Source organism: Cetorhinus maximus, chromosome 20, assembly GCF_964194155.1.
Source record: "Cetorhinus maximus chromosome 20, sCetMax3.hap1.1, whole genome shotgun sequence".
NCBI classification, from domain to species: Eukaryota; Metazoa; Chordata; class Chondrichthyes; order Lamniformes; family Cetorhinidae; genus Cetorhinus; species Cetorhinus maximus.
The window spans coordinates 44,431,147-44,458,252 of NC_135898.1; the positions used below are offsets into that span (position 1 = coordinate 44,431,147).

A 27,106-nucleotide genomic window follows, 5' to 3' on the forward strand; every position below is an offset into this window, starting at 1 on the left:
TGTTCCATCACACTCCTGACTTGTGCCTTGTAGAAGGTGGACAGGCGTTGGGAGCCAGGAGGTGAGTTACTCAACGCAGGATTCCTAATCTCTGACCTGCTTTTGTAGCCACAGTTTTTATATGGCAAGTCCAGTTCAGTTTCTGGTCAATGGTAACCCCCCAGGATGTTGATAGTGGGGGATTCAGTGATGGTAATGCCATTGAATGTCAAGGGACGACAATTAGATTCTCTCTTGTTGGAGATGGTCATTACCTGGCACTTAAGTGGTGCAAATGTTACTTGTCACAGGTCTTGCTGATTTAGACATGGGTTTCTTCATTATGTGAGTAGTTGCGCATGGTGCTTATAATTGTGCAAATCATCAGCGAACATCCCCAATTCTGACCTTACGGTGGAAGGAAAGTCATTGATAAAGTAGCTGAAAATGGTTGGGCCGAGGACACTACCTTCAGGAACTCCTCAGCAATGTCCAGGAACTGAGATGACTGACCTTGTACAACCACAACCACCTTCCTTTGTGCTAGGTACAACTCCAACCGGCAGAGAGTTTTCCCCGATTCCCACTGGCTCCAGATTTGCTAGGACTCCTTGATGCCATGTTCAATCAAATGCAGCCTTAATGTCAAAGGCAGTCATTCTCACCTCACCTCGGGAGTTCAGTTCTTTTGTTCATGTTTGAACCAAGGCTGTAAAGAGGTCATGAGCTAAGTGGCCCTGGCGGAACCCAAACTGAGCATCAGTGAGCACGTTACTGCTGAGCAAGTGCTAATTGATAGCACTGTTGATAACCCCCTCTGTCACCCTACTAATGATTGTTATGATCCCAGCTGATGTTACTACTGGATAAGCCTAATCCCAGGATGGAACCCAGCATGATAGATCCTAACTTTTATTTTTTGTTTAGATATGTGGAGCATGGCTACTGAGAAGTGTCACAGGAGTCAGCTGATGAACGTTTAACAAAAGAACAAAGCATTATTAAAAAAGAAATGAGGAACTATATTACAATACTCCTTCGCCCACAACCTACAACTTCATACATATATACAGATTTGAAAGGATAACACAAGTTACCAGAGCTATCTTATACTCTAATGTTCATTGTAAGTGCACGTCCCATGTAATCCAAAAGGTAACCTGTGGTCAGACATAGCACTCTCTGAAACCAAGTGACAGATACCACCCAAAACAGATCTCTCCTCAACTCCCTCCCATGCACCCTCGCTTCACCCCCCAACAGATGCTTGTCACACCGCAAGCCAAGCAGTCTCACTGAACTCCCGCTTTCACACAAGGGTTTTCAATCTCCACTCTCCAAGAACTCACTTTGGAATCTTCTCCCAAAGAACGCTTTCTATCAGACGTCTTCCGCAAGGTTTAACCTCCAGTGTTTTGAACTCTCCTTCCAATGTTCTTCCCCTGGATCACCATGTGCATTCAAACTTCCTTCCATGCCCTCTCTCTCAAATGCTCTGCTGTGCCAACAGCACCCCACTGCTTCACATTCCCACAGCAATGAGTTACAGATCTTCAGTTGTCTCTTTGGACCTTTAGGCTTCTCGCTTTAAATCTGCTGCCTGCAGCATACTTCTCCTTAAGCCTGAAGCTTGGCACCTTCCCCTCTGCTCCATACATTCACTTCCACAGAACAGAACATTTTTACAGATTCCTCTCCTTTCTTTGACTATAACGTGTTTTTGGGGCCCCTCCTTTCTATCTCACTCCTTGGCCTTGGGACCGAATGGTTCTTTTGGGAAATCTACTCTCTCTGCAGTTCACTCTCCCAGTAGACTGGCATTTCCCTTGAGATTCAGAGCTCACTTGACATTCAATGTTACTTTAACTTTAGAGCAACTCATCAAACATTCTGAAACTTACTTCCCTCCAAAGTCTGCTGGTAAGTCAGTAAGAGAGAGACTTAAACTGCTCCCTTCAGCTTACAGCATAATGACCAACTGAACTCAAACTGCTTTTGGTTTCTCTGTCTGTGTGTGTGTGGGTGGGTCTCCCTCTCAGGACCCCAGTTACTGGGCAACAGCACAGTATGTCTACTCTTGTTTGCTTTAACACTCCTTCAAGTGCGTAAATACCTCATTAGAAATGTAGGCATCTTTTAAAGTTAAATTAAAACTCAACTCCCTTTCTTAATAGACAAATACAGAAATACAAATCAAACTTAAACATTAAACCTTATTCTTCACACACACAGATACACATTTAACCGACTTAAACTATCCCGATTTCCGAACATGATCGAGAGTAAACTAATGGAATGGTAATTGGCCGGGTTGGAGGAGGAGCGGGGAATCCGAGGGAGGATGGGGGAAAACCCGAGGGAGGAGGAGGTGGGAGTTTGAGAGAGGAGGGTGAGAATTCGAGGGAGAGGGGGGGAATCCGAGGGGAGAGGAGGGGTGAGTTTGAGGGCGGAGGACGGGGTTATCTGAAGTAAGAGGGGGAATTCAAGGGAGGGGGAGGGGAGGGAGGGGGGATACCGAGGGAGGAGCAGGCGGAAATCGAGGGAGGAAAAGGGGGAATCAGAGGGAGCAGAAGGGGGAATTGAGAGAGGAGGAGGGGTGAATCCAAGAGAGGAGCAGGGAATTGGAGGAAGGAGGAGGGGGGAATCTGAGGGAGGGGGAGGGCGAAGGAGGGGGCAAAGAGGATGCAACTGAGAAGAGGAGGAATGAGGGCAGCGAAAAATGGAAAACAAGGAAGGGAAAACCATGGGAGGGAAGAGGTGGAATCAAGGATAGAGGAGCACTGAGGGAGAGGAGAGGGAGAACTGAGGGATGGGATAGCGAGAACTGAGGGAGGGGTGATGGGGAACTAAGTGAGGGAAAATTGGGAACCGAGGGGTTTACTCTGGAAGTTTCCTGTTAATTGGTTGCTGATAAGCTTTTATTGGATTTCCGCCAGCAAGAAGCCTCCTCCAATGACAGAGCAAAACCGTGCGGAGACAGTATGACATCCTTCTCTGAAATTTTACCAGCCAGCATCCTCCACCTCTGAATCCTTGGGAAAAATCGCCACATATGTCAAAGGAACTTTGATTCAAACAATCGTAACTCACTAAACTATCAATAGTAATACTGACAACACTCTGATTCCCCTCATATCTACCAATATAATACCACAGCTCCCTGATAGTCCATTTACAACTGCTAATAGTCGGTATAATGCCCCGACACCATGTAACAAATAATAATCCTATAATCTGGTGATATTCAACCTGAAAACAGAACACAAATCCCCCGAAACTGCACAAGCTGAGAGCCAGGATCACCTGGGTAAAACACTGTACAGCTACCCTGCTCTGCTTAACAGTGGAGGTGTCCTCAGGCTGCAGCTGTGGGTGGGATAGAATCTGAAATTCTTTGCTGCAGAGAAGAAGACCCATCTATCAGGACACATCATAATACAGTAAAACAATCAAGTCAGAGGGAATACAGATGCATTAAGTTTCAAGGGAGCAAGGCAAGGCTGGATGGCCCCTACTTTAATGCCAGCAGTATTACAGGTAAAACGGGTGAGTTAAGGGTGAGGATTGACACATGGGATTGTGATATAGTAGCCATCACAGAGATGTGGTTGAGGGAAGGGCAGGGTTGGCAGCTCAACATTCCGGGATATAGAATCTTCAGGCACGACAGGGGAGGTGGTAAAAGAGGAGGAGGCATTGCATTATTAGTTAAGGAGTCAGTTACTGCAGTAAGAAGAGTTGATATCTTGGAGAGGGCATTGAATGAAGCTTTGCGGGTAGACCTTAGGAATAAAAAAGCAGAACATTGTTAGGTGTCTATTATAGACCCCCAGGCAGACAGTGGGAAATTGAGGAGCAAATATGTGCACAGTCTGTGGAGGTGCGTAAAACATTAACAATAGTATAATTATATGAGGTGATTTCAACTTTCCCAACATTAACTGGGATAGACATAGTGTTAAGGGCTTGGATGGAGTGGATTTCTTGAAATGTGTGCAGGAGAAATTTGTAGGTCAATATGTAGAGGGTTCAACAAGGGATGGCGCAGTGCTGGATCTAATTCTGGGGAATGAAGCCGGACAGGTAGCTGAGGTGATGGTGGGGGAGCATTTTAGTGATAGCAACCACAACATGGTACAATTTAAGCTTATTATGGACAAAGAAATAGACAAGTTGCAAAAAAATGTTTTGGATTGGGGGAGAGCGTATTTCAGTAAAATAAGGCAGGATCTGGCCAAGGTAGACAGGGAACAGCTACTTGTGGGGAAATCTACACAAGAGCAGTGGGGGGCATTCAGAAAGAAAATGGGGAGGGTACAGGCTCAACATGTTCCCTCTGGGGTGATAGAAAGGAGTAACAAGCCCAGAGAACCATGGATGGCCAGAGATATTCAGGACACGATGAGAAAGAAAAGAGAGGCCTTTAGCAGGTACAAGGGGAGCAAATCAACAGAGGCATTAGTGGAGTGCAGAAAGTGCAGGGTGGAGCTTAAGAAAGCAATTAAGAAAACAAAGAGGGAATATGCGAAAGAGAGCTGAAGAAAGCAATTAAGAAAGCAAAGAGGGGATATGAGAAAGCTCAGGCTGGTAAAAGTAGGGGAAATCCCATGATATTCTATAAGTATACCAATGGGAAGAGGATAACCAGGGAAAGAGTGGGCCCCATTAGGGACCAAGGGGACAATCAATGGGTGGAGTCAGAGGACATCGGTAGAGTGTTGAATGAATACTTCACTTCCATCTTCACCCAAGAAAATGAAGAGGAAGGTATGGAACTCGAGGAGCGAGACTGCGAGCTTCTTGAGCAAATTGATAAAGCGAGTGACAGGGTATTGGAGGTGTTGGCAGGTTTAAAAGTGAACAAATCTCCAGGTCCGGATGAGGAGGCAAGGGAGGAGATCACAGGGGCGCTAACCCAAATTTGTAATTCCTCACAAGGGGACACAAGTACAAGATGAGGGGTGTCGCGGAAAACAGAGTGAACACTCAGACCCAGGAGGTTTGTCTCGGAAGCCTTTATTAAATCGTGATATCACGGAGAGCCCAGCAGCATACAATGGACCTAGCTGACACTCTGAGGAAGCATCACAGTACACACATATTTATAGTAAAATTTGTACATATCAAAGAGCTTGAAGGTGATAAGACTGTCTAACCTTCAATAATTAATTACTTTGAGAATCATTGTCTTTGGAATGCAACACACAATTAGTCTATTCTAATTTATGACTATACAGGATATTGGGGGAAGCCCATCTGGTAATAAAAAAGTGAGACCGAGAATAGATAACCATGCTTGATCTTATCTTTAGTGCTAGGAGGTGTACACTCTAGAGAACAGATGACCATTGCTTGATCCTGTCTCTTTGTGTTGGGGGCAGACCTCCGAGCCTTGTCTCAAGAATTCTAGGAAGCTTGTTTATGATATTCCTTTTCTCCTTTCCTGCTCAGTTAGCTGACAGCTGCAGGTGTACCTGCTAGAACAAAAGAGGGAACTATGCTGTAGTATTCCACTATGGTTTTAACTGTTTAACCCTTAGTTGTCCTTTAAATGTATTTTATTCTTCCACAATCCCTCCTTATTAATCTTTCAGATTAATACCAATGAGGAATAGTATCTTCATCATCATAAGGGGGCTCATAAACATAAGGAAAAGGCCGATCTCTGGCAGGGTAAACTTTTTCTCCCCACCAGGCGGTTTCGCTGGGGGCCAGTGCGTATCAATTGAGGGACAACTGGAGCTCCTCCTAATCCAGTAGAGACACTGTTAATAACCTGGAGACAGCAAATTTGCAAATCAGCACATGCACAACACCTTATAACACATGCTACGACCAACCCAGTTAAAACGTATAGCAACCAACTTCCCCAACCGGAGAACCAACCTAGTATTACAGACGACCATGAATCTTTTTTATAAAAATTACTCAAACTTTCCGTTTCAATACATAATACAAGTTAGATCAATTGGTAACATCTGCTATATTGTTGCCGGACAATGTCTTTTACAGCTAGTGGCGTGCACCCAGTCTTCCTTCTCTTTAATCTTCAGGGCCGTTCGAGTTGTTAGCAGCAAAAGGTAGGGTCCTTTCCACCCTCTCATGCAATTCAGCCGCTGTTTTGATTAGAGGAAAATGCGTACAAATCCAAAATTTAGTCCGATTAACTTGCGAGGCTACGGCCTGCATTCGTTGAACCGCAGAATTGGTATTCCATGCCCCCGCAAGGACCACGCAGGACAGGATCCAAATCAGAGTCAGCATTCCGACGGCTCAGTTAAAGTTCTTGCACAAACACTTCCGTCCGAGGTCAGCGTCCGCTGGACGTGCGATGCGTGGATCCACAAGTGCGTCCTTCAACTTTTACGGCCATATGGGTGGTGAGCAGGACTTGGAAAGGCCCTTCCCATCGAGGTTCCAAACAGTTCTTTCTCCTGAAGGTCTTTAGGACTAGGTCCCCGGGCTGGTATTGATGGCAGTCTTCAATGGTGGACTTTTTCTGAGCTTCTACTACCTGTATATGCAAGCTCTTGAGAGAATTAGTGACCACTATACAGTGTGTAATCATTCCCTCATCCATAGCGGGGATGTCCATTTCCCTAGCAGACAAGTGTGGGGTCACTGGGAGGCGCATAGGACATCCCATTACAACTTCATAAGGAGAGAGGGAGGTGGTACACTTAGGGTGAGAGCGCATAGTCATGAGCACCAAGGGTAGAGCTTCAGGCCCTTTCAAACTAGTTTCTTCACATAATTTAGTTTGTTTTTTCAGAATACCATTTTGTCTTTCCACCGCTCCAGTAGAGTGGGGGTGGTATGGGCAGGAAAGGTGATGGTTGCATTGTAAGGCCTTCAACAGTTCCTTTATCACTTTAGCAGTAAAATGAACAACAATTTTACAACAACAACAGCATCATTTCCTCGGGTGGGATACGCCTCCACCCATCGCGAGAACAAACATACTTGAACTAAAACATAATTATATTCCATACATTTAGGCATTTGTATAAAGTCCATTTGTAGGTGTACAAATGGGCCCCATGGCTGGGGTTCCGTACCAGCAGTCAGTGTGGGCATCTTGCCTGGGTTATGTCATTGACATAGGTATGACAGGTATTACTAATACAATGCCTATTAGCATATTACAATCATTATACATTCAACATTCATTCTACATACACGTGTTAAACCCCTGAGCTGGCAACCGGTCAAGTCATGATTCTTGTGTCGTGAGAGATTCAATAGATGCTCATTAGTTACCCATGAAGGGACTACTCCTTCTTCAGTCTGTCTTAAATTTTCTCCTGCTTGTTCCAGTGCCCAAGATCCATAGATGTTGCAAACATCATTTCTGCTTGCTTTGTCTGAAATATTTTTTCCTATTTCAATTAATTTATTGATAGTCCCCGCATGACTTTCGAGCACGGTAGCCAGACTTTGGATTAACCAATGATGTCTCTATTTTGAATATCATAGTGGCACCATTTATCAGGCTGCGCTTAACGCAGTTCCCTCCCAAGCCTGATCGCATCTCGCCATTGAACTGAACTGCTTCAGTCATCAACTGGCGCGTCAGAGCCGTATAGAGTGCTTGGGTATGGGTTGAGCACAATTGGGGCAGGACGACACCGGATACATTCAAGAATACGGGTACCAGCCCATGGTGTACATTATCATACAAAACTTCTGATTAACCAGTACCAAACCATTCGTCGGTCCTGGATGCATAGTCGGACAAGATGGATCAGTCGGTGTGGTTTGAGGGGCTTCAATTATCTCTACTCAGACTGTGAAAGTAGAGGTGGGAGGCGGCTGGGTAGTGGCGGACCTCCCATGCTCGATCTGAAGCAAACCCTTACTACAATTTGAAAGCACTTGTTCTCCTACTGTTACATTTATCATTCCCCGTTGCATGTCGCATTCGGCACTGTCCATGCTGTACCAAAGTTCCTCCTGCGGTGCAGGATGATCAGTGATGATCCCCGACCTTGTTACCAGTACTGATAGGCCCACGGCCAGGACCGTAGATCTGTGGAGACATTAACATCGGTTCCCGTTCTCTGGGTTACCGCTTGGTCAATCGTCATGTATCTTTAACTGTGTGTAATGCCTCCATTTACTTCCCGTTCTCATATCTACAAGTGCACATGTATCACCTGTCATAATTACCTGGTATGGTCCATTGTTGCTCTTTGGATTTGCCTGTTTCCATATCCTTAATCATCTGTCAGTCTCTAACTTCCTCTCTCAACTCATGTAATCACCTACTTAATTCCCTTTCATTGTCCTGTATTTTTCCTTTCTGTGGCCCTACATCTCCTACTATAATACCTTCAGGTAATTGCATGGCCCTTACCTGTTATCATTTCAAATGGGGTGAACCTGGCGGTCCTGCTTGGTGTAGCCCACGGCGCATTAGAATATTGGGCTGTTCCCTGTCTCTTGATTGATTTTTTTTTTTAAGTTCAGTTCATCCTTTCCACCATCTCTGGACTCTGGGGGGGTGGTAAGGAATATGGAATTTCTGTTTAATCTTCATAAAATTACACTTCTTTAATGACTCTCCCTGTGAAATTAGTTCCCTGATCTGAATCCATCTGGGTAGGCTCCTTCCAGTTTACTCTTTCCTGCTGCTGTCTCATGTCAGGCCTCAATTCCTTAAACAACTCAACAATGCACCTTCTTATCCTATCTTTCAATGGCTCAGTATTTTCACCTCCAGTGATGGTTCTCTCTGGGAACCGCTTAACTCTGCCTGTCAACAAGGTGTTAATCCTGTGGTTTTACTTTTTGTAGCTTGCAGGAACATTAATATAGTCAGTAATACATCTATTTAGCCTTTTTCCAGCTTTCCCTTTACCTCTAAGTTTTCTTTCCTGACCATGATCATCCTAAGGTTCTCTGGATTTCAGTTTCTCTATCGTCTTGATTGTTTAAAATGTTTCCTTACTCTTGAGGCCATATTAACTATTCCATTTCAACGGGGATCTCTGTCTCTAGATCTTTGCTTATCTCCCCCTGTGCAGTTCCAATGCCTCAGTTGATGGCCAGATTATCAAATTCATTTCCCTTAAAACAGTTTGTACATTATGTCCTCTTTCCCTAACTCATTCTCCTACTTGCCTCATACCATATTACACTTGCAACAGCTACCATCTTATCTTGTTCAGGTTGCCTGGAGAGACTTTAAAATATTCTCATAACAGTTTTAAAAACAGAAATCAGGTATTAACAAGTTTTGCTTCCTTTTCTTCTTCTTAAAGATTTTATTGTCTTAAAAGAAACCCACTAAATTGTGTCTGACCCTTTTCTTTTAGAATTATCCCAGATTCATTAACTCGGCCAAAAATTGGATTTCTGCCAAACTTTGTCAAGGTCTTGAGCTTAGCTTCATATTTTGGGAACAGACTTACAAACACAAAAGCTTGCAGCGTTTGAATTAGTGCCAATTGTTGTCAGACCTTTTAAAATGAAAATTCCCTTTTGAAAACTTTATCAAGAACCAAACCTCAAATTTTTAAACTTTGTAAGAACTGTAATTTACACTATCAAAATTAAAACAACCTCTTTTTCATGTGTAACGATTTGTATCCAAGTTATAATTTCCATATGTTTATCAACACATTATTTATCTTAGATAGCATCCTAGTGATTCAAAAGTAGCCTGTTAAATTACACTGCATTTTACATCTCAAGATTGTCCCAAATTCAAATTCCAGTGCTTTTGGAAAGCAGATTTCCTTTAATATTTAATTCATCTCTTCTTAAGAAACCCCTTTTTATCCATTGGAACCATCTAGACCTTGTGTTTATGTCTTTTCGTTTTCCTAGAATCCTTCTGAATTTTAAGTAATTTCTTTTTCTCAGAATTTTAGAATACTAACTCGTATGTATTAATCCCAATCAGCTTGGAAGCTGATGATGAGGGTTATTCCCTACTAGTCTGCAAGGGGGTGGTACAAGGGTTGGTTCATCTCAAACAAAGGCAAGCCCTGTTTTATCTTTACACTACCTTCAAATTACGATTTTTGCCAGAAATCTCAACTCAAACCTTATACTCAAAACTTTGGAATATTTGAATAAACTTTTCCTTTAATCTAATATGGGGCTTTCGACTCTAAAGTGCTCAACTACACACACACAAGACAATTCAGGGAAGAAAACACATTAAAGCTCACATACAAATGCTTCATTGCACACAAACAAACACATAGATAAAGGTATGTATCAATACTCCTATAATATTGAACTTAACTCTAAACGAAGCTTCGAGTAGCAGTGGGGGGAATAAAGGGATCTTGAAGGCTCCACCTATAGGGACCTTCAAACTGACGAAAGCTCACATTTTCTCTGCTGCTGCTTGTGAGTTGCTCATTAACCCCCTAGGGGTACCCTTTCTCTCTCTCTCTCTTCAGCACAAACAGCTCTTGTAACTTAGATCAATTCAATTTCTTTTTAAGTTACAGAAAATTCAGTCGCGGACTATCTACCTCCCTTAAAACATATTATAAGCGCTCAAATCTGTCCCAATTAAAAGTTCCAGCTGGTGGGAAGCTCTCTCCTTTACTTTGAGTCCATTTAACCCAATCAGAAACATATTGGACAATTTCAGGACCGTAATGGACATACATATAAACATTTGGGGTTCCCTTCAAAGGGGGAACCTGGGGTTTCTTTGATGTCATATTTCCCATTTTACTTAATAATATACACAAAAGAAAACACAGAAATTACTTACTTTTCACCTCCATGGGACTTGAACCCCTGGGTATACTACTACTACTTTTTTTTTATACCTCCATCCATTTTGCATTCTGTTTTCTTGCCCATCTTCAAAGTTCCTGATTTAAGCTCTGGTTTCACCGGTTTCGGTTTGTTCTTAGTACTTTGCGAAGCGGGGGAGTGGCAGAGCCCGCTCTGCTGTTGCAACCTCCCATTTTTCAGAAAAGAAAACACAATTAACAGCGCGGCGCGTTTCCTACCCTATGCGCTCACCGGTGTTTAAGAGTTCCTGAACAAGTCCTCCAGTTCCTTGGGTCTTTTGAGTCTGGTCGGTAGCTACCCTTTTTCTAGCACTTCCCTTTTCAGCTACGATGCTTTCACTGCAATCCCCCTCTCAGCTAGGATGCAGTGTGTATTCTCCCTAATTTAGGAGAATAATTCCTCCTGGTCTCCGCGAGAGTTCTTTTTTTAGAGATCCGACGGCCCAGGATTTCAATCACCTCTCCAATTTAAGAGGTTACTGGACTTCAGTCGGATCCCATCCTCGTCGCCAATTTGTCGCAGAAAACGGAGTGAACACTCAGACCCAGGAGGTTTGTCTCGGAAGCCTTTATTAAATCGTGATATCACGGAGAGCCCAGCAGCGTACAATGGAGCTAGCTGACACTCTGAGGAAGCATCACAGTACACACATATTTAGAGTAAAAGTTGTACATATCAAAGTGCTTGAAGGTGATAAGACTGTCTAACCTTCAATAATTAATTACATTGAGAATCATTGTCTTTGGCATGCAACACACAATTAGTCTATTCTAATTTATGTCTATACAGGATATTGGGGGAAGCCCATCTGGTAATAAAAAAGTGAGACCGAGAATAGATAACCATGCTTGACCTTATCTTTAGTGCTAGGGGGTGTACACTCTAGAGAACAGATGACCATTGCTTGATCCTGTCTCTTTGTGTTGGGGGCAGACATCCTAGCCTTGTCTCTAGGATTCTAGGAAGCATGTTTATGATACTCTTTTTCTCATTTCCTGCTCAGTTAGCTGGCAGCTGTAGGTGTACCTGCTAGAACAAAAGAGAGAACTGTGCTGTAGTATTCCTCTATGGTTTTAACTGTTTAACCCTTAGCTGTCCTTAGATGTATTTTATTCTTCCACAAGGGGCAGGAGGTTTAGGGGGAATGTGAGGAAAAACCTTTTTAACCAGAGGGTGGTGACGGTCTGGAATGCTCTGCCTGGGAGGGTGGTGGAGGCAGGTTGCCTCACATCCTTTAAAAAGTACCTGGATGAGCACTTGGCACATCATAACATTCAAGGCTATGGGCCAAATGTTGGTAAGTGGGATTAGGTAGGTAGGTCAGGTGTTTCTCATGTATCGGTGCAGACTCAATAGGCCGAAGGGCCTCTTCTGCGCTGTGTGATTCTGTGATTCTGAGTGTCACTCTGACAGAGAGAGAGAGAGAGAGAGAGCACTCCAACCCAGAAGGAAAAAAACAGTAAAACCTGGGGAATAAGAATACTGCTCTGAACTGCTCTTGTTTACCTTAAAATGGAACACCAGTAAAAGTGGGAAATAAGAGTTCTGGTCCAAACTGTTTTTTCCTTCTGGGAAGGTTCTCCGGAGGCCTTGGCCCAAGAGTATGAGAGGAGGGGGCAGGTTTCCATAGGGAAGAGGCGGATCACCCTCTCTCCACCATTCCCCAATCTCCATCTCTCCCGAGCCTCCAGTCTCCCTCTCACCCCAAGCCCTCATTCCTATCGCTACTCCTAAGCCTCCATTCTCCTCGAGTTCTGATTCCCCAGTCATGCCCCCTTAACCTCAGCATCACCACAATATCAGAGACCACCGGATTTCATAGAGACGCCCCCCTCCCCATTTGAGAAGCGCCCCCATTCTCGTCGCGATTTTATCTCCCAGGTTTTGAGGAATGGGCGGTTTCTATAATCATTTGAGGAAAAGGCTGTGGTCAAGATTCACTTTCCAGTTTCAATTTCCACTTTCACTTTCAAGCAGCAATTCCTCGAAATCATGTGATTCCCGAAGCTATAAAAATATCTGAGGAGCCAAGTTTTATCCAGTGTTTCACTGAGCGGCTACCTGCAATCAAACTCGGTACAACCCAGATCAGCATCATGAGGTTAGTGATCGCAACACTTTACACAGCATGATTACATGCCTTGGCTTGTTAAATAATCGTGACAGTGATGTCCCAATATTAATGGGGAGACAGGACTTGGGGACAGGGTGGGAGACAGCGGGTCATGACACACACTATAGTGGATGTGAGAATGACTGATGTCTACAGGGATTCCTCATCATTTTACTTCCGAGTTTCATATTTTCAGTGCCTGTTAGATGGGAGTGAAGCGGACCCATGTGGCGCGGTTTCACCGAGACTATTTAAAAAGCCAGTTCACATGCGGGCAATGGGGGAGCAGGTTTGCACTTCGCTACATTGCGTTGGAAGAGGTACACACCGAATTATGGAATGAAGGAGGACAAAGACTGCAGCCAGGTCTAATGAGGCGCCCCTGGATTCCTTTGGAATCCTCCGAGCAGCGCTTGTTACTCCAGCCCCTCTTGTCTGCGCTGCTGCGCTTTGTTGAGAATAACCCTTATCTCCCAGTAACCACTCACAGGGTCCTGAAGAGATGCAGCACCTGACATTCCTCCAAGGATAAAGTCATCAATGTAGCTGCCTGGGAACCAGCACAGACTGGCAAGATGTGCTTCCTGTGATCACAGACCAACAGGACACTCAGTCTCGAGTGGAAGCATTTTCTATACAGGAATCTGGCTAGCTGGTCTGTCGGTGCCCTGGTGCCTCTGTGGATCCAACTGATGATCTCCTGGACCTGAAGGAATCCATCACTAGTGACAAAGCCCAATGCCCTCTATGCTTGCACTGGTTCCTTAGGGCTTCCTTTGCCAACCTCAGCTCCCCAGGTGATGCCAGCTTCCCCACATCCCTCGCAAGAGTGTCAGCACTCACTGTTCACAATTGCAACCCTGTCAGCACCAGCAATGCCAACTCTGTGTCACTGTCTGAGCAGCTGAGCAATATTCCCTCTTTCTTAAATGTGTTGACCATTAACCCCCATGACTCCCTGATGTGTCCCAGACACTGCATGTTCCTCCCAGTTAAAAATTCTGCTGGTCAGAAGCCTCTAAATAAGCTCAAAAATAAGCTCGACAACCAGTTAATTGGAGGCTTTTCCTGCTGCCCCACCCCCCACTCCCCCAGCCTCCCTTGGAAAATCACATTGAATTCCAGAGGCACCAGACTCTAGTCACACCCCTCAAAGGTGATTCTCAATGCACACCTGCACACCGCCTCTTCCCCATGTGCAGTTGAAAATCCAACCCTTTCTCCCCATTCTATCTCCAACAGGGAACAGCCCACCCTCCCATTGAGAATACAAGAAGCAGTCCCAGCTAAGTTCCAGGGGGTGGCAGTGTGGGGCTATTAGTTGCACACGTCATTACTGTCCAAATGGGGTGTACGTTTTTATAAAAGTCACATTCAGGAAACTTCACTGGAACAATGCAGCAGGCCAAGGACGGACATGTGGGCATGTGAGCAGGGTGGAGTGTTGAAATGGCAAGCGACAGGGAGGTCTGGGTCATGCTTGTCCTGGGTGATAACAGTGCGGAGAGTGAATTAAGAGCTGGGGAGATGGACAGAGGCCCCCCAAACAATGAATCAAACCAACACCGAAAAAACAAACAGTGACATCACAGGAGAGCAGGCAGGTAATTGACAGGTGAGTATTTCAGCTTTTAGGTTTGTTTTAGATTTAAATTAGCAGCTGAGTAATTATCATTTATTGATTATTATTAAATTAATAACTTAAGGACAGGGGGACATTAAATGAATAATAAAGGTGAAACAACAAAAAAAAAGTGAGAGTGGAGCGGCTGTATAAAGTATGAGAGTGGAGCAGCTGTATGAGGAGCAGGAGTTTACCTGTGAGGGAGTGGATCGGCTGTATAAAGAGCGGGAACAGAGCGACTGTATAGGTGATAGACTGTCCACCAATATTCATTACAAGCCAACCGACTCCCACAGCTACCTCGAGTACAGCTACCTCACACCCTGCTTCCTGTCAGGACTCCATCTCATTCTCTCAGTTCCTTCGCCTTCATCGCATCTGTTCTGATTATATCACTTTCAAAAACAGTTCCTCTGACATGTCTTCCTTCTTCCTTATAAGAGGTTTTCCACCCATGGTGGTTGACAGGGCCCTCAACCGTGTCCGGTCCATCTCCCGCGCATCCGCCCTCACAACTTCTTCTCCCTTCCAGAACCATGATAGGGTCCCCCTTGTCCTCACTTATCACACCACCAGCCTCTGCATTCAAAGGATCATCCTCCGCCATTTCCGCCAACTCCAGCATTATGCCACCACCAAACACATCTTCCCTTCACCGCCCCTGGCGGCATTCTGCAGGGATCGTTCTCTCCGGGACATTCCTATCCATTCCTCCATCTCCCCCTCCACCTCAACCCCTTCCCACGGCACCTTCCCATGCAACCGCAGAAGGTGCAACACCTGCCCCTTTACTTCCCCTCTCCTCGCCGTCCAAGGGCCCAAACACTCTTTTCAAGTGAAGCAGCATTTCACTTGCACTTCCCTCAATTCAGACCACTGCAATCGCTGCTCCCAATGTGGTTTCCTCTACATTGGAGAGACCAAACGCAGACTAGATGACCGCTTTGCAGAACACCTTCGGTCTGTCTGCAAGCATGACCCAGAACTCCCCGTCGCTTGCCATTCGAACACTCCACCCTGCTCTCATGCCCACATGTCCGTCCTTGGCCTGCTGCATTGTTCCAGTGAAGCTCAACGCAAACTGGAGGAACAGCACCTCATCTTCTGACTAGGCACTTTACAGCCTTCAGGTCTGAATATTGAGTTCAACAATTTTAGATCATGAACTCTCTCCTCCATCCCCACCCCCTTTCTGATCCCCCTTTTTTCCATTAATTTATATAGATTTTTCTTTTCTCACCTATTTCCATTATTTTTAAATGTATTTCCATCCATTGTTTTAACTCTACCTTTTAGCCTATTTCTATCCCTTCCCCCCACCCCACCCCCACTAGGGCTATCTGTACCTTGCTCGTCCTGCTTTCTACCCTTAATGTCACCTATTATCACATTCCTTAGATAATATCACCAACTTCAACACCTCTTTGACCTTGTGTCTATGGCATCTTTTGGTTATCTCCACCTGTCACTTGCCCTCTATCCAGCTCCACCTATCCCCCCACTCCCCCCACCCCTTAAACCAGCTTATATTTCACCTCTTTTCTATTTTTCTTAGTTCCGTTGAAGAGTCATACGGACTCAAAACGTTAACTGTGTTCTTCTCCGCAGATGCTGTCAGACCTGCTGAGCTTTTGCAGGTATTTTTATTTTTGTTTTGGATTTCCAGCATCCGCAGTTTTTTGCTTTTATAACAGCCTGACATAGTCATCCTCATGGAATCATAACTTACAGATAATGTCCCAGACACCACCATCACCATCCCACCAGCAGGACAGACCCAGCAGAGATAGCGGCACAGTAGTATACAGTCGGGAGGCGGGAGGGAGTTGCTCAGGGAGTCCTCAACATCAACTCCGGACCCCATGAAGTCTCATGGCATCAGGTCAAACATGGGCAAGGAAACCTCCTGCCAATTACCACGTACCGCCCTCCCTCAGCTGATGAATCAGTGCTCCTCCGTGTTGAACATCACTTAGACTCATAGGAAGCACTGAGGGTGGCAAGGGCGCAGAATGTACTGTGGGTGGGTGACTTCAATGTCCATTACCAAGAGTGGCTCGGTAGCACCACTACTGACCGAGTTGGCTGAGTCCTAAATAACATAGCTGTTAGACTGGGTTTGTGGAACCAAAAAGAGGGAAAAACATACTTGACCTCATCCTCAGTAACCTGCCTTTCGCAGATGCAACTGCCCATGACAGTATCGGTAGGAGTGACCACCGCACAGTCATTGCGGAGACAAAGTCCCACCTTCACGTTGAGGATACCCTCAATCGTGTTGTGTGGCACCACCACCATACTAAATGGGATAGATTTCAAACAGGTTTAGCAACTCAAGACTGGGCATCCATGAGGCACTGTGGGCCATCAGCAGCAGCAGAATTGTACTCAAACACAACCTGTAACCTCATGGCCCGGCAAATCCACCACTCCACTATTACCATCAAGCTAGGAGATCAACCCTGGTTCAATGAAGAGTGCAGGAGGGCATGCCAGGAGCAGCACCAGGCACACCTAAAAATGAGGTGTCAACCTGGTGAAGCTATAACACAGGACTACTTACATGTCAAACAGCATAAGCAGCAAGTGACAGACAGAGCTAAGCAATCCCACAACCAACGGATCAGATCTAAGCTCTGCAGTCCTGGCACATCCAGTCATGAATGGTAGTAGACAATCAAACAACTGTCTGGAGGAAGAGACACCTTAAATATCCCCATCCTCAATGATGGAGGAGCCCAGCACAGCAGTGCAAAAGATAAGGCTGAAGCATTCGCAACAATCTTCAGCCAGAAGTGCTGAGTAGATGATCCATCTCGGTCTCCTTCAGAGGTCCCCAGCATCACAGATGCCAGTCTTCAGCCAATTTGATTCATTCCACGTGATATCAAGAAACGGCTGAAGGCACTGGACACTGCAAAGTCTATGGGCCCTGACAATATTCCAGCAATAGTACTGAAAACTCGTGTTCCAGAATCTGCCGTGCCCGTAGCCAAGCTGTTCCAGTACAGCTACAACACTGGCATTCACCCGGCCGTGTGGAAAATTGCCCAGGTATGTCCTGTACTCAAAAAGCAGGACGAATCCAACCAGGCCAATTACTGCCCCATCAGTCTACCCTTCATCATCAGTAAAGTAATGGAAGGGGACATCAACAGTGCTTTCAAGTGGCACTTGCTTAGCAATAACCTGCTCAATGGTGCCCAATTTGGGTTCCACCAGGGCCACTCAGCTCCTGACCTCATTACAGCTTTGGTTCAAACTTGGACAAAAGAGCCGAACTCCAGAGGTGAGGTGAGAGTGACTGCACTTGATATCAAGGCAGCATTGGACCGAGTGTGGCATCAAGGAGCCCTAGCATAACTGGAGTAAATGGGAATCAGGGGGAAAACTCTACACTGGTTGGATCATACCTAGCTCAAAGGAAGATGGTTGTGGTTATTGGAGGACAGTCATCTCAGCTCCAGGACATCACTGAGGGAGTTCCTCAGGGTAGTGATCTATGCCCAACCATCTTCAGCTGCTTCATCAATGAACTTCCTTCTTTCATCAAGTCAGAAGTTGGGATGTTCGCTGATGATTGCATAATGTTCAGCACCATTCGCGACTCCTCAGATACTGAAGCAGTCCAGGTTCAAATGCAGCAAGTCTTGGACAATATCCAGGCTTGGGCTGACAAATGGATTCGTGCCACACAAGTGTCAGGCAATGACCATCTCCAACAAGAGGGAATCCAACCATTGCCTTGATGTTCAACGGCATTACCATCACTGAATCCCCCGCTATCAACATCCTGGGGGTTACCATTGACCAAAAACTGAACTGGACTAGCCATATAAATACTGTAGCTACAAGAGCTGGTCAGAGGCTAGGAATCGTGCGATGAGTAACTCACCTCCTGACTCCCCAAAGCCTGTCCACCATCTACAAGGCACATGTCAGGAGTGTAATGGAACACTCCCACTTGCCTGGATGAGTGCAGCTGCCACAACGCTCCAGAAGCTGGACACCGTTCAGGACAAAGCAGTCCACTTGATTGGCACCACATCCACAAAAATTCACTCCCTCCACCACTGTCGCACAGTAGCAGCAGTGTGTACCATCTACAAGATGCACTGCAGGAATTCACCAAGGCTCCTCTGACAGCACCTTCCAAACCCACGACCACTACCACCTAGAAGCACAAGGGGAACAGATAGATGGGAACACCACCACCTGGAAGTTCCTCTTCAAGTCACTCACCATCCTGACTTGGAAATATATCGCCGTTCCTTCAGTGTCGCTTGGTCAAAATTATGGAACTCCCTTCCTAACAGCACCATGGGTGTACCTACACCACATGGACTGCAAGAAGGCAGTTCACCACCACCTTCTCACGGGCAACTAGGGATGGGCAATAAATGCTGGCCCAGCCAGCGAAGCCCACATCCCATGAACGAATAAAAGAAAGTCATACTTTACTGAATTCTAGATTAGTTTCAGATAGCAATCACTTTTGAATAGCAACATTCCCAATTCCACATATCAATCAGTCTCTCAACATGTCATTAATTGAAGTTCTGAACTCACAATATTCCGTTAATCTCTTTAAAGCCCCTACATAGCCAGCGATTGCCTCTCCTGGAAGCCCATTCCTCAAATTGAATTTAAAACACTGCACAGTGACTGAGGGCTTTGGCTTCAGGTGTTTTTTTACAGTGTTTGCTAACTCGTCGAAAGCCTACGAGTCGGGGGTATTAGGTGACGTGAGGCTGCGGATCAGCGCATCTGTTTTGCCGTTGCATGTGGACAAAAGAATCACCCTCTTCTTGTCCTCCCCTGCGATGTTGTTAGCGGTAAAGAAGAATGCTCGGCGTTTGACGTATTGAGACCAGTCATCAGAAACGGGGTCGAATGGTTCAAGATGCCCAAACTGCAGCATACTCAATGACTAAGGAGACTGCGCTTTCAAACCGCTTTCAATGTAGTGGCAAAGTAATGTAGCTGGCTTACTGCGGCTTTCTTGATTGCCGTCAATTCATCTGGTTTATCCTCGTCACCAGTTTTATGTTTTTGGTTTTTCAGGTTTGTTTTGTCCGGCGAATACTAGCTGTACCCCTGATATTAACACATTAGTTGGTGCTTGAAACAACACATGCAGAGAGACCGATTAACTGAACAAACACTGGTGGTTTATTGGAACTAAGAATAGAGCATGAACACCATGTGTGCTCCTTCAATCACCTCCAGCTCTAGACTTACACTTACCCAAGTACCTGCACTGTGTAGCGATTGGTCAATACAGTCACATGGTCAACTAACTACATTCTCTTAAAGGTATATAGCACTCCACTTTACCACAAGTACCCTAATAGAATTTCCCGGCTTGTTATTATCATGATTAGCTTCTTGCCTGAAGACATTCCCTGGGATTTTAAATAAAGCAGAGCTTATTTAACCTGATACAAAAACAAAAATAGCTGGAAAAACTCGGCATGTCTGACAGCATCTGCAGAGAGGAATACAGTTAACGTTTCGAGTCCCTATAACTCTTCATCAGAACTAAAGAAAAATGGAAATGAGGTGAAATATAAGCTGGTTGAGGTGGGTGGGACAGGTAGAGCTGGATAGAGGGCCAGTGATAGGTGGAGGCAAAGAAGAGATTGCCAAAGATGATATAGACAAAAGGACAAAGGGGTGTTGATGGTGGTGATACCTGCCGAGTTTTTCCAGCTATTTTTGTTTTTGTTTCCGATTTCCAGCATCCGCAGTATTTTGCTTTTATTTAACCTCATGCCTGGTGACATTCCCCTTGGAGTAATAATTGCTGAGTGTGTGATGATTCTTTGAGAAAGGACATAAAGCTGAGGTTACCTATGCTTAACATTTCCCATCTTTTACTAGCCTTCTGTTGTCTTTGTAGTTCCATTTCAACCTTTTGCACAGATTCTCCAGTCACCTACACAGGGTATAAGGGATCTCCTCTTCATGTGTGCTCAGGATCTACCCCTTCTCCCACAGCTCCATTTCTTTCTCTCTGATTGTATATCTCATAGTGTTGAGGACCTGTGAATGGTGTGTACACTTTCCCCAATATGAATGCATATTGCATGCATGCATCCCATGATAAGATAAGGAGGTACATTGCTCCTTCAAGTGAAATGTCCTTGTAGACTTGTTGCAGCTCTTGTGTCAAGCAATATCAGTTAGAATAGTGGTTTTGAGGAAAGAAATGGGTGAAATTTGAAAGGTTTTGCTTTTTAGACGTGAGTATTCCTCCCAGATCCAATTGTGAGAGAGAATATGAAAGGGAAATATGCGAGTGAAGGTTCTGAGAGTGTTAGAGGATGCATCAACCAGGGCTACAAATACTCTCCATTAAAGCCAATCGAATCATTGTGTTCAAAAGACAATTTTGGAAGTGGCTGACTGAGGAGGCATGGTTGAAGTCAACAAAAAAGTTTGGGCCATTTGCCCATGATCTTAATTGGCGCCATGGAGTTCTTTGTTAAAACAAAGTTGGTGTCTATAAATAGAAACATTGATTTTCAGTTTCATTTTCGTTTCTGGATGGAAACCTTGGTTTCACTGCAACAATTTTAGTTCCGATTCCCATTCATGAAATCATCTTAAAGCAATTAATGACGGAGTTGATAAATAGCTGTAAAATGTAACACATCAAACGCTCTTCACGATCAGCTTACCATTACAAGTCAAGTTGAAGTTGAAACGTGAATCCAACACATTTTCCACCTGATCAGAAATATGAGGTAAAGATCATTGGAATTTCTTTAGCATTGAAATTTGCGTGTAGACTGTTGAACAAGGAGCTTGTTTTTCAGGAAGAAACTAGAGTACATTTCAAAGCAGTGAAAATGTGTAGAGTTGGTTCACAGTGAGGAGGGTATGGTGCTGACCAAGACTGGTGATCGTCAGAAAACCAGGCAGTAGGCAGATCTTTAAAAAATTTATATTGGTTAATAATTCAAATTAAAATTAAACTTACTGTCCAATCAGACTTCATTAAGCATATAAAGTTAAATTTTTATTTTTATAATTGCATCCAGTCAACATCCTCAGGTTATATGTAGACTTTCAAGAAGTGAAGCTGTGTTCCATTGGCAATCTATAAGAGTTTTACTCATGTAAAATGGTGATTTTCAGCATTTACATGTGTATAAATGAAAGCAATTAGAAATATAAATCAAAGGGAGAGTATAGCATGAACCGGGATGGACAGGGGCGAATGTACTATGGAATATAGCAGAAGAGTTCCAACTTAAAGTGGGTAGGAGAAGGAAAAGTGCGTGCTGAAATTGAGAATGAGTGTAGGGAAGATGAAAAGACAGGTCTGATAGTTTGAAATAAAAGCAGAAAGCCACGATGAACTGGGTGAGGGGGTAAGAAAGGGAGCGAGGATTGAGGGGGGAAGGGAGAAGAGTGTTTACATGAACAAGAGGCAGTTGGAGTAGAGAATGAGCTGGGATGGCTGGGGAATGAAGTGAGTCTACGGGAATTGAACAGGAAGGAAGCAAGAAAGAATTTGTGTCAATGTAACACCTTATCACACCTTACAGGAATGTCCCAAAGTGTCTCACAATCAATGAATTATTTTGAAATGTAGTTTGTGGGGAATGTGGCAGTTCCCTGCCCCTCCCCCTTCCCCCACTCCAATCAACCATCCCCAAACTGACACTCCACAACCCACCGAGGTCCCACCCACTGCCTCAGCTTGTGGTGGGCTTACTTGGTCCTGCAGCATTCAGCGACTATTTCCTCTATCCCTCCCTCCAGAGTCCTTTCCCACTTCACTCTGTTATATTAAGGGGGAAATGCTATACAACACATTTGTGTCTTTTGGCATATGGACATCAGTAGTGGTGACCTGCCTCTTGAGCTGCTCCTCCAACTGGTGCAGGTTCACCCCCAGTGCCGTGACTTAAGGCAAGGTAAGGACTTTGGGATTTTGACCCAGCGACAATTCAGGAAAACGATATAGTTCCAAGTCAGGATGGTTTGTGACTTCGAAGGCCACATGCAGGTGGTTATGTTCCCATGTACCCTGTCACCCATGTCCTTTTAAATGGTAGAGGTATAGGTTTAGAAGGTGCTGTCAAAGGAGCCTTGGCGAGTTGCTGTGGTGCATCTAGTAGGTGGTACACACTGCTGCCACTGTGTCCTGGGTGTGGAATGACTGAATGTTTAAAGTGGTGGATGCAGAAGGGGTTGGATGGGGGCTAGTTGGTTTGCAATCAAGTGGGCTGCTGTGTCCTGGATGTTTTGAGTTTCTTTAGTGTTGTTAGTGCTGCACTTATCTAGACAAGTCGAGAGTTCTCCATCACGCTCCTGACCTGTGCCTTGGAGATGGACTTTGGAGAATCAACAGGCAAGTTACTTGCCACCTGCTCTTGTGGGCTGGATTTTATGGGGGCAGTGTTTCTTGCCCTCCCTCCACCCATTTCCCCACCCACCCAATAGAAAGGTCAGTCATAAAATGACCGACTTTAAAAAAGGCAGCCCCTCAGCGCAATTACACAGCGGGTGGACTTAACAAGATGAAAGTGAGTCTTTGACTCGTCGGGGAGCTGCTGGCCCATCTGTATTCTGGAGTGAGGTGATTCCAGGCTTTTTGGGCATAGAGGGATGGGGCACCCTAGGGAGGAGTGGCAAGGCGTCAGCTTGTGGGGGTCAGGGGAGGGACAAAAGGGGAGATACCATCTTGGGAGGCATGCCTCTCATGAACACAGGACACTCCCACCCACGAAGGAGGAACAATGATCTTTTTGACCAAATATAGCATATAAATGGCACACAGCTTCTGCACAAACTATATACATACACCAATCTACACTTTGAACTGTCTGCTTGTACTTAAATTCAAGGGGTCTCTGTATTGTGTTAATAAGTTGTCTTTCATCGCTAAGTTAATCTTGCTTTGCGGTAACACTTTTCCAAATAATCAAGCCTCTTCTCCTAAATTTTCTCCCTTTCTGGGATCATCCACCCTCCACACCCTCCACCACTCAGCCCACAAACCTGATCTGCCCCCTGCTGACTGCAAAGCAGACTTCCTGGTCTTTAGATTCCTCATCTGACTGGAAATGAGAAGGGGGTGTTTTAGAATTAGTGCTCACAATTGAGTGAGGAGGCTCCTATTTCATAATGGAATGCAAGAATAACACTGAGATGTATTGTATAAATGCATCAAACGGATTGAGTAATTCAATTAGTGCTCCTGTTCATTAGGAGTGGAGGTGGTTGTAGCGTTACTATGTAGTGACTAACTGGCCAGGATCTAATACAATAGCCAGCATGACAACCAAGAATAAACAGACCAAAAGTTTTGTAATCATAACCTTTTCCTTTAGCATGTCTGTGTGCAGTAACGTACAGAAGGATTTGTTGAAAGTGAAGCTCGATTGGCTTCAATGTCACTTCACGTGGGGGCCACAGAAAGAAAACATTGACTTGGATGATATGAAGCAAAGATTAGAAGATTCAATACAGCTTGATATGCAATATCAAGCCAGGTCTTACAACCAACTTGCTTTTGTAAACTGTCTGCAAGGAAACCATGAAGAGGCCATTCAAAACCTACAGGAAGCTGAAAGATTTCTGAGGGAGAATCATGAAGATGAATTTGAAAAAAGAAGCATCATCACCTATGGAAACTATGCCTGGGTATATTATCACATGGGACAACTGACAGAGGCTCAGTCCTACCTCGACAAGCTGGAGGAGATCTGTAAACAATTTCCTGATGGCTCTCAGTATACAGCAAAGATTCCTGAAGTATATGGAGAGAACGGTTGGGCACTGTTGACAACTGCTTCTCAATATTATGAAGAGGCAATGGAATGTTTTAAAAAGGCCCTGGAGGAAGATCCGGAGAACATTGACTGGAATGTTGGTTATGCGACTGTTCTGTTTCGCCTGGAATGGTTTCCTGGTACTCCAGAGAGTCAAGGGTCCAGTGAATCAATAAAACAGTTGAGGCGTGTGCTGGAGCTTGATCCAGATCACACTGTAGCCATGGTGCTGTTGGCTCTAAAACTACAACAGTTCAATAAAATGGAGGAAGCACTTGAATTAGTCAAACAAGCATTGCATAAGTCCCCTGATCTTCCGTACGTGCTTCGTTATGCAGCAAAATTTTACAGAACGAAAGGAGATGTGGAAAAAGCTGTGGAGATGCTGAAGAAAGGATTAGAAATAACTCCACATTCTACCTTCTTACACCATCAAATAGGTATGTGCTACAGAACCAAACTGAATCCACTGATGAAATATCGAGGCAGTAAAGATCCTCGCAATCCTGCTTTTCAACAGAAAGCTGAATTGATCAACCAATGCAAGTATCATTTTCAAAAGGCTTTTGAGAAGCGACCATTAACATCTATTAAACCCCAATTGGATTTTGCAGGAATATGTTTATTAAATGAAGAATATCTCAAAGTAAAGGAGATCTACAACCATCTACTGAAATTGGAAGGCATTCGTCCAGAAAATAAGCAGGCAATATGTTTACAGGCGGGTTTATTTGAACTCAATCACAAACAATCTGAATCAAATGCCATCACCCATTTTCTGGAAGGAATGAAAGTCAATTATGACTCAATACATCAGAAAAGGTGTCGAGAAAACTTGGAGATGATAGCTGCAAGACGGCTTCGCAGGAACCCAAGAGAAAGCAAGGCCCTTGGTGTTTTTGGGTTCCTGCACCAGCTGGATGGTGAGAGATGTGAAGCTATTAAATGCTTTGAAATGGCCTTGGAGTTTGATCCTGACAATAAAGAATATCTAAGTGCTCTTTGTGAATTACGCCTTTCCATCGAGGACAACAATGACTTTCCCAACTAAAACTAAACACATTTTGAAAACTGCATTAACGACCCTGATCTATAAACAGGTTCAGTCGGGCACATTTTCATTTATATTCTATTGGCAACTTCATTCAAATGAGCATTTCACTCATGTTTGCTTAATTTTCAAACCATTATCTTATTGTAATTATTCTAAATCCTTGTGCTTCATTCAGGAATATTAACCATACTGGTGAACTCACCAAATAGCATTTATTTCTGTATCATAAGAGCTTTTGCTGAGCGGGAAAAGAAACAAAATGAGATAGGATTTGGGGATTTAGAGATAATTGAGCTAAGTGGACAGAGCCACAATAATTCTTTATGAATTGTACGAACTAGTGTAAGTCAATAATAAACTTAACATGGGCCTGATTTTAACTCCAGATGGGTTTTGGGTGAGTGGTGAGGGGATTTGGAAACTCACTGTTTTCTGTACATACCGGGTCCAGGTCCAGGACAGAGCTGGCAGTGCAGTCAGGGCCCGATGATGTCACCAGACCCCCAGTCTGCATATGTTAATGAGGACCCCGCCCACTTTGGGTGAGCAGTTTAGCCCAGTTTCCAGCAAGTGGGTAGATTTAAAATCAGCACCATTAAGTTCTAACGTAACCTAGATAACTGGGTAGAAATATGTAAACTGGTGTCCAAATATAGATGAAAAATGTGTTTTGTTTGGATCATCATCCGGTTAATGATTTTAGTTGGAAAACATTATAGCTGGAGTTACGATAAGCTTCAGTGCACTTTGACCATATGACTTATACTCTTTTTATGGTGATAACAATATCCAATGCAGCCTGTAGAGGGTATAATAAAACCAGTCTGCCACCCTATCTTTCACTTGCTGCCTCTTCACAGAAAAGTTCCCATTGGGTTAAATGCTTTCCATATGTGACAGCTGAGAAAGGGGCAACAATTACTGCAGACCCTTCAAATAAATCACCAACTTGATTCTGTTGCTTTGAGGATTTGCTGAGAAATGATCGGACTCCCACCCAGAGCTTTCATTCAGATCTCAGCCTCTGTCACTGGGAGTCTCCCTGTCCTGTAACTTGTCAGCTTCACCAACTCTTCATCAAACCATCCGAGTCCCTCATTGGCCAACACAGGGCAGCTTGGACAACACGCAGAAAAGACCATTTTCTACAGGCTGTCACCATCTCGTGAAGGGAAATGCAGTGAACAGGGGAAGGATAAAGGATATAAAAAATGATTAAATTCAGTGAAAAAGAATAAAATGTAATAGCTACAGGTACCAATTCTCTAAACAGAGGTTTCAATTGTAATTGTATAATCAGAGACTGAATAGAAAATAACCAATAAAATGAAGCCATGGCTAAGATTTTTTCTGTGATGCTGATTTCAGGGAATGAAAATGGTTTGTGTGGTACAGAATATGATGGGGAAAAGATCTGCACGCTAATTTCTAACAGTCAGTAATGTTTATGGTCTAGATGAATGCAGGCCCCACAACACTTATGAAGCTTGACAACGCCCAGGACAAAGCAGCCCACTTGATTAGTACTCAAATCACAAACATTCACTCACTGTACCACCGATGCACAGTAGCAGCAGTGTGTACCATCTACAAGATGCAGTGCAGGAATTCACCAAGGCTGCTTCGACAACATTTTCCAAACCCACAACTTCTCCCATCCAGAAGGATAAGGAATTATTTTAACTCCAGATGGGTTTTGGGTGCGTGGTGAGGGGATTTGGAAACTCACTGGTTTCTGTACATACTGGGTCCAGGTCCAGGACAGAGCTGGCAGTGCAGTCAAG

The 27,106-nt window shown here is 44.4% G+C and overlaps 1 protein-coding gene and 1 pseudogene across 4 annotated transcripts in view; both read left to right on the top strand.

The window, feature by feature from the left end:
* Positions 1–26,666, top strand: LOC144695065 (interferon-induced protein with tetratricopeptide repeats 5-like). 3 transcript variants are annotated; one of them, XM_078565976.1, is made up of 3 exons: positions 1–7; positions 12,805–12,844; positions 23,828–26,666. In XM_078565976.1, the coding sequence occupies exons 2-3, from the start codon at positions 12,840–12,842 to the stop codon at positions 25,317–25,319; spliced, it is 1,497 nt and encodes a 498-aa protein (XP_078422102.1). In that variant the 5' UTR covers positions 1–7; positions 12,805–12,839; the 3' UTR covers positions 25,320–26,666. The 3 variants fall into 3 exon arrangements, with proteins under 3 accessions (XP_078422102.1, XP_078422105.1, XP_078422103.1); XM_078565979.1 differs by lacking the exons at positions 1–7; positions 12,805–12,844 and adding an exon at positions 19,613–19,796; XM_078565977.1 differs by lacking the exons at positions 1–7; positions 12,805–12,844 and adding an exon at positions 20,874–21,229.
* LOC144695061 (interferon-induced protein with tetratricopeptide repeats 5-like) overlaps positions 1–27,106 on the top strand; it is a 97,548-nt pseudogene that overhangs the window by 17,565 nt on the left and 52,877 nt on the right. The window lies entirely within an intron of this gene.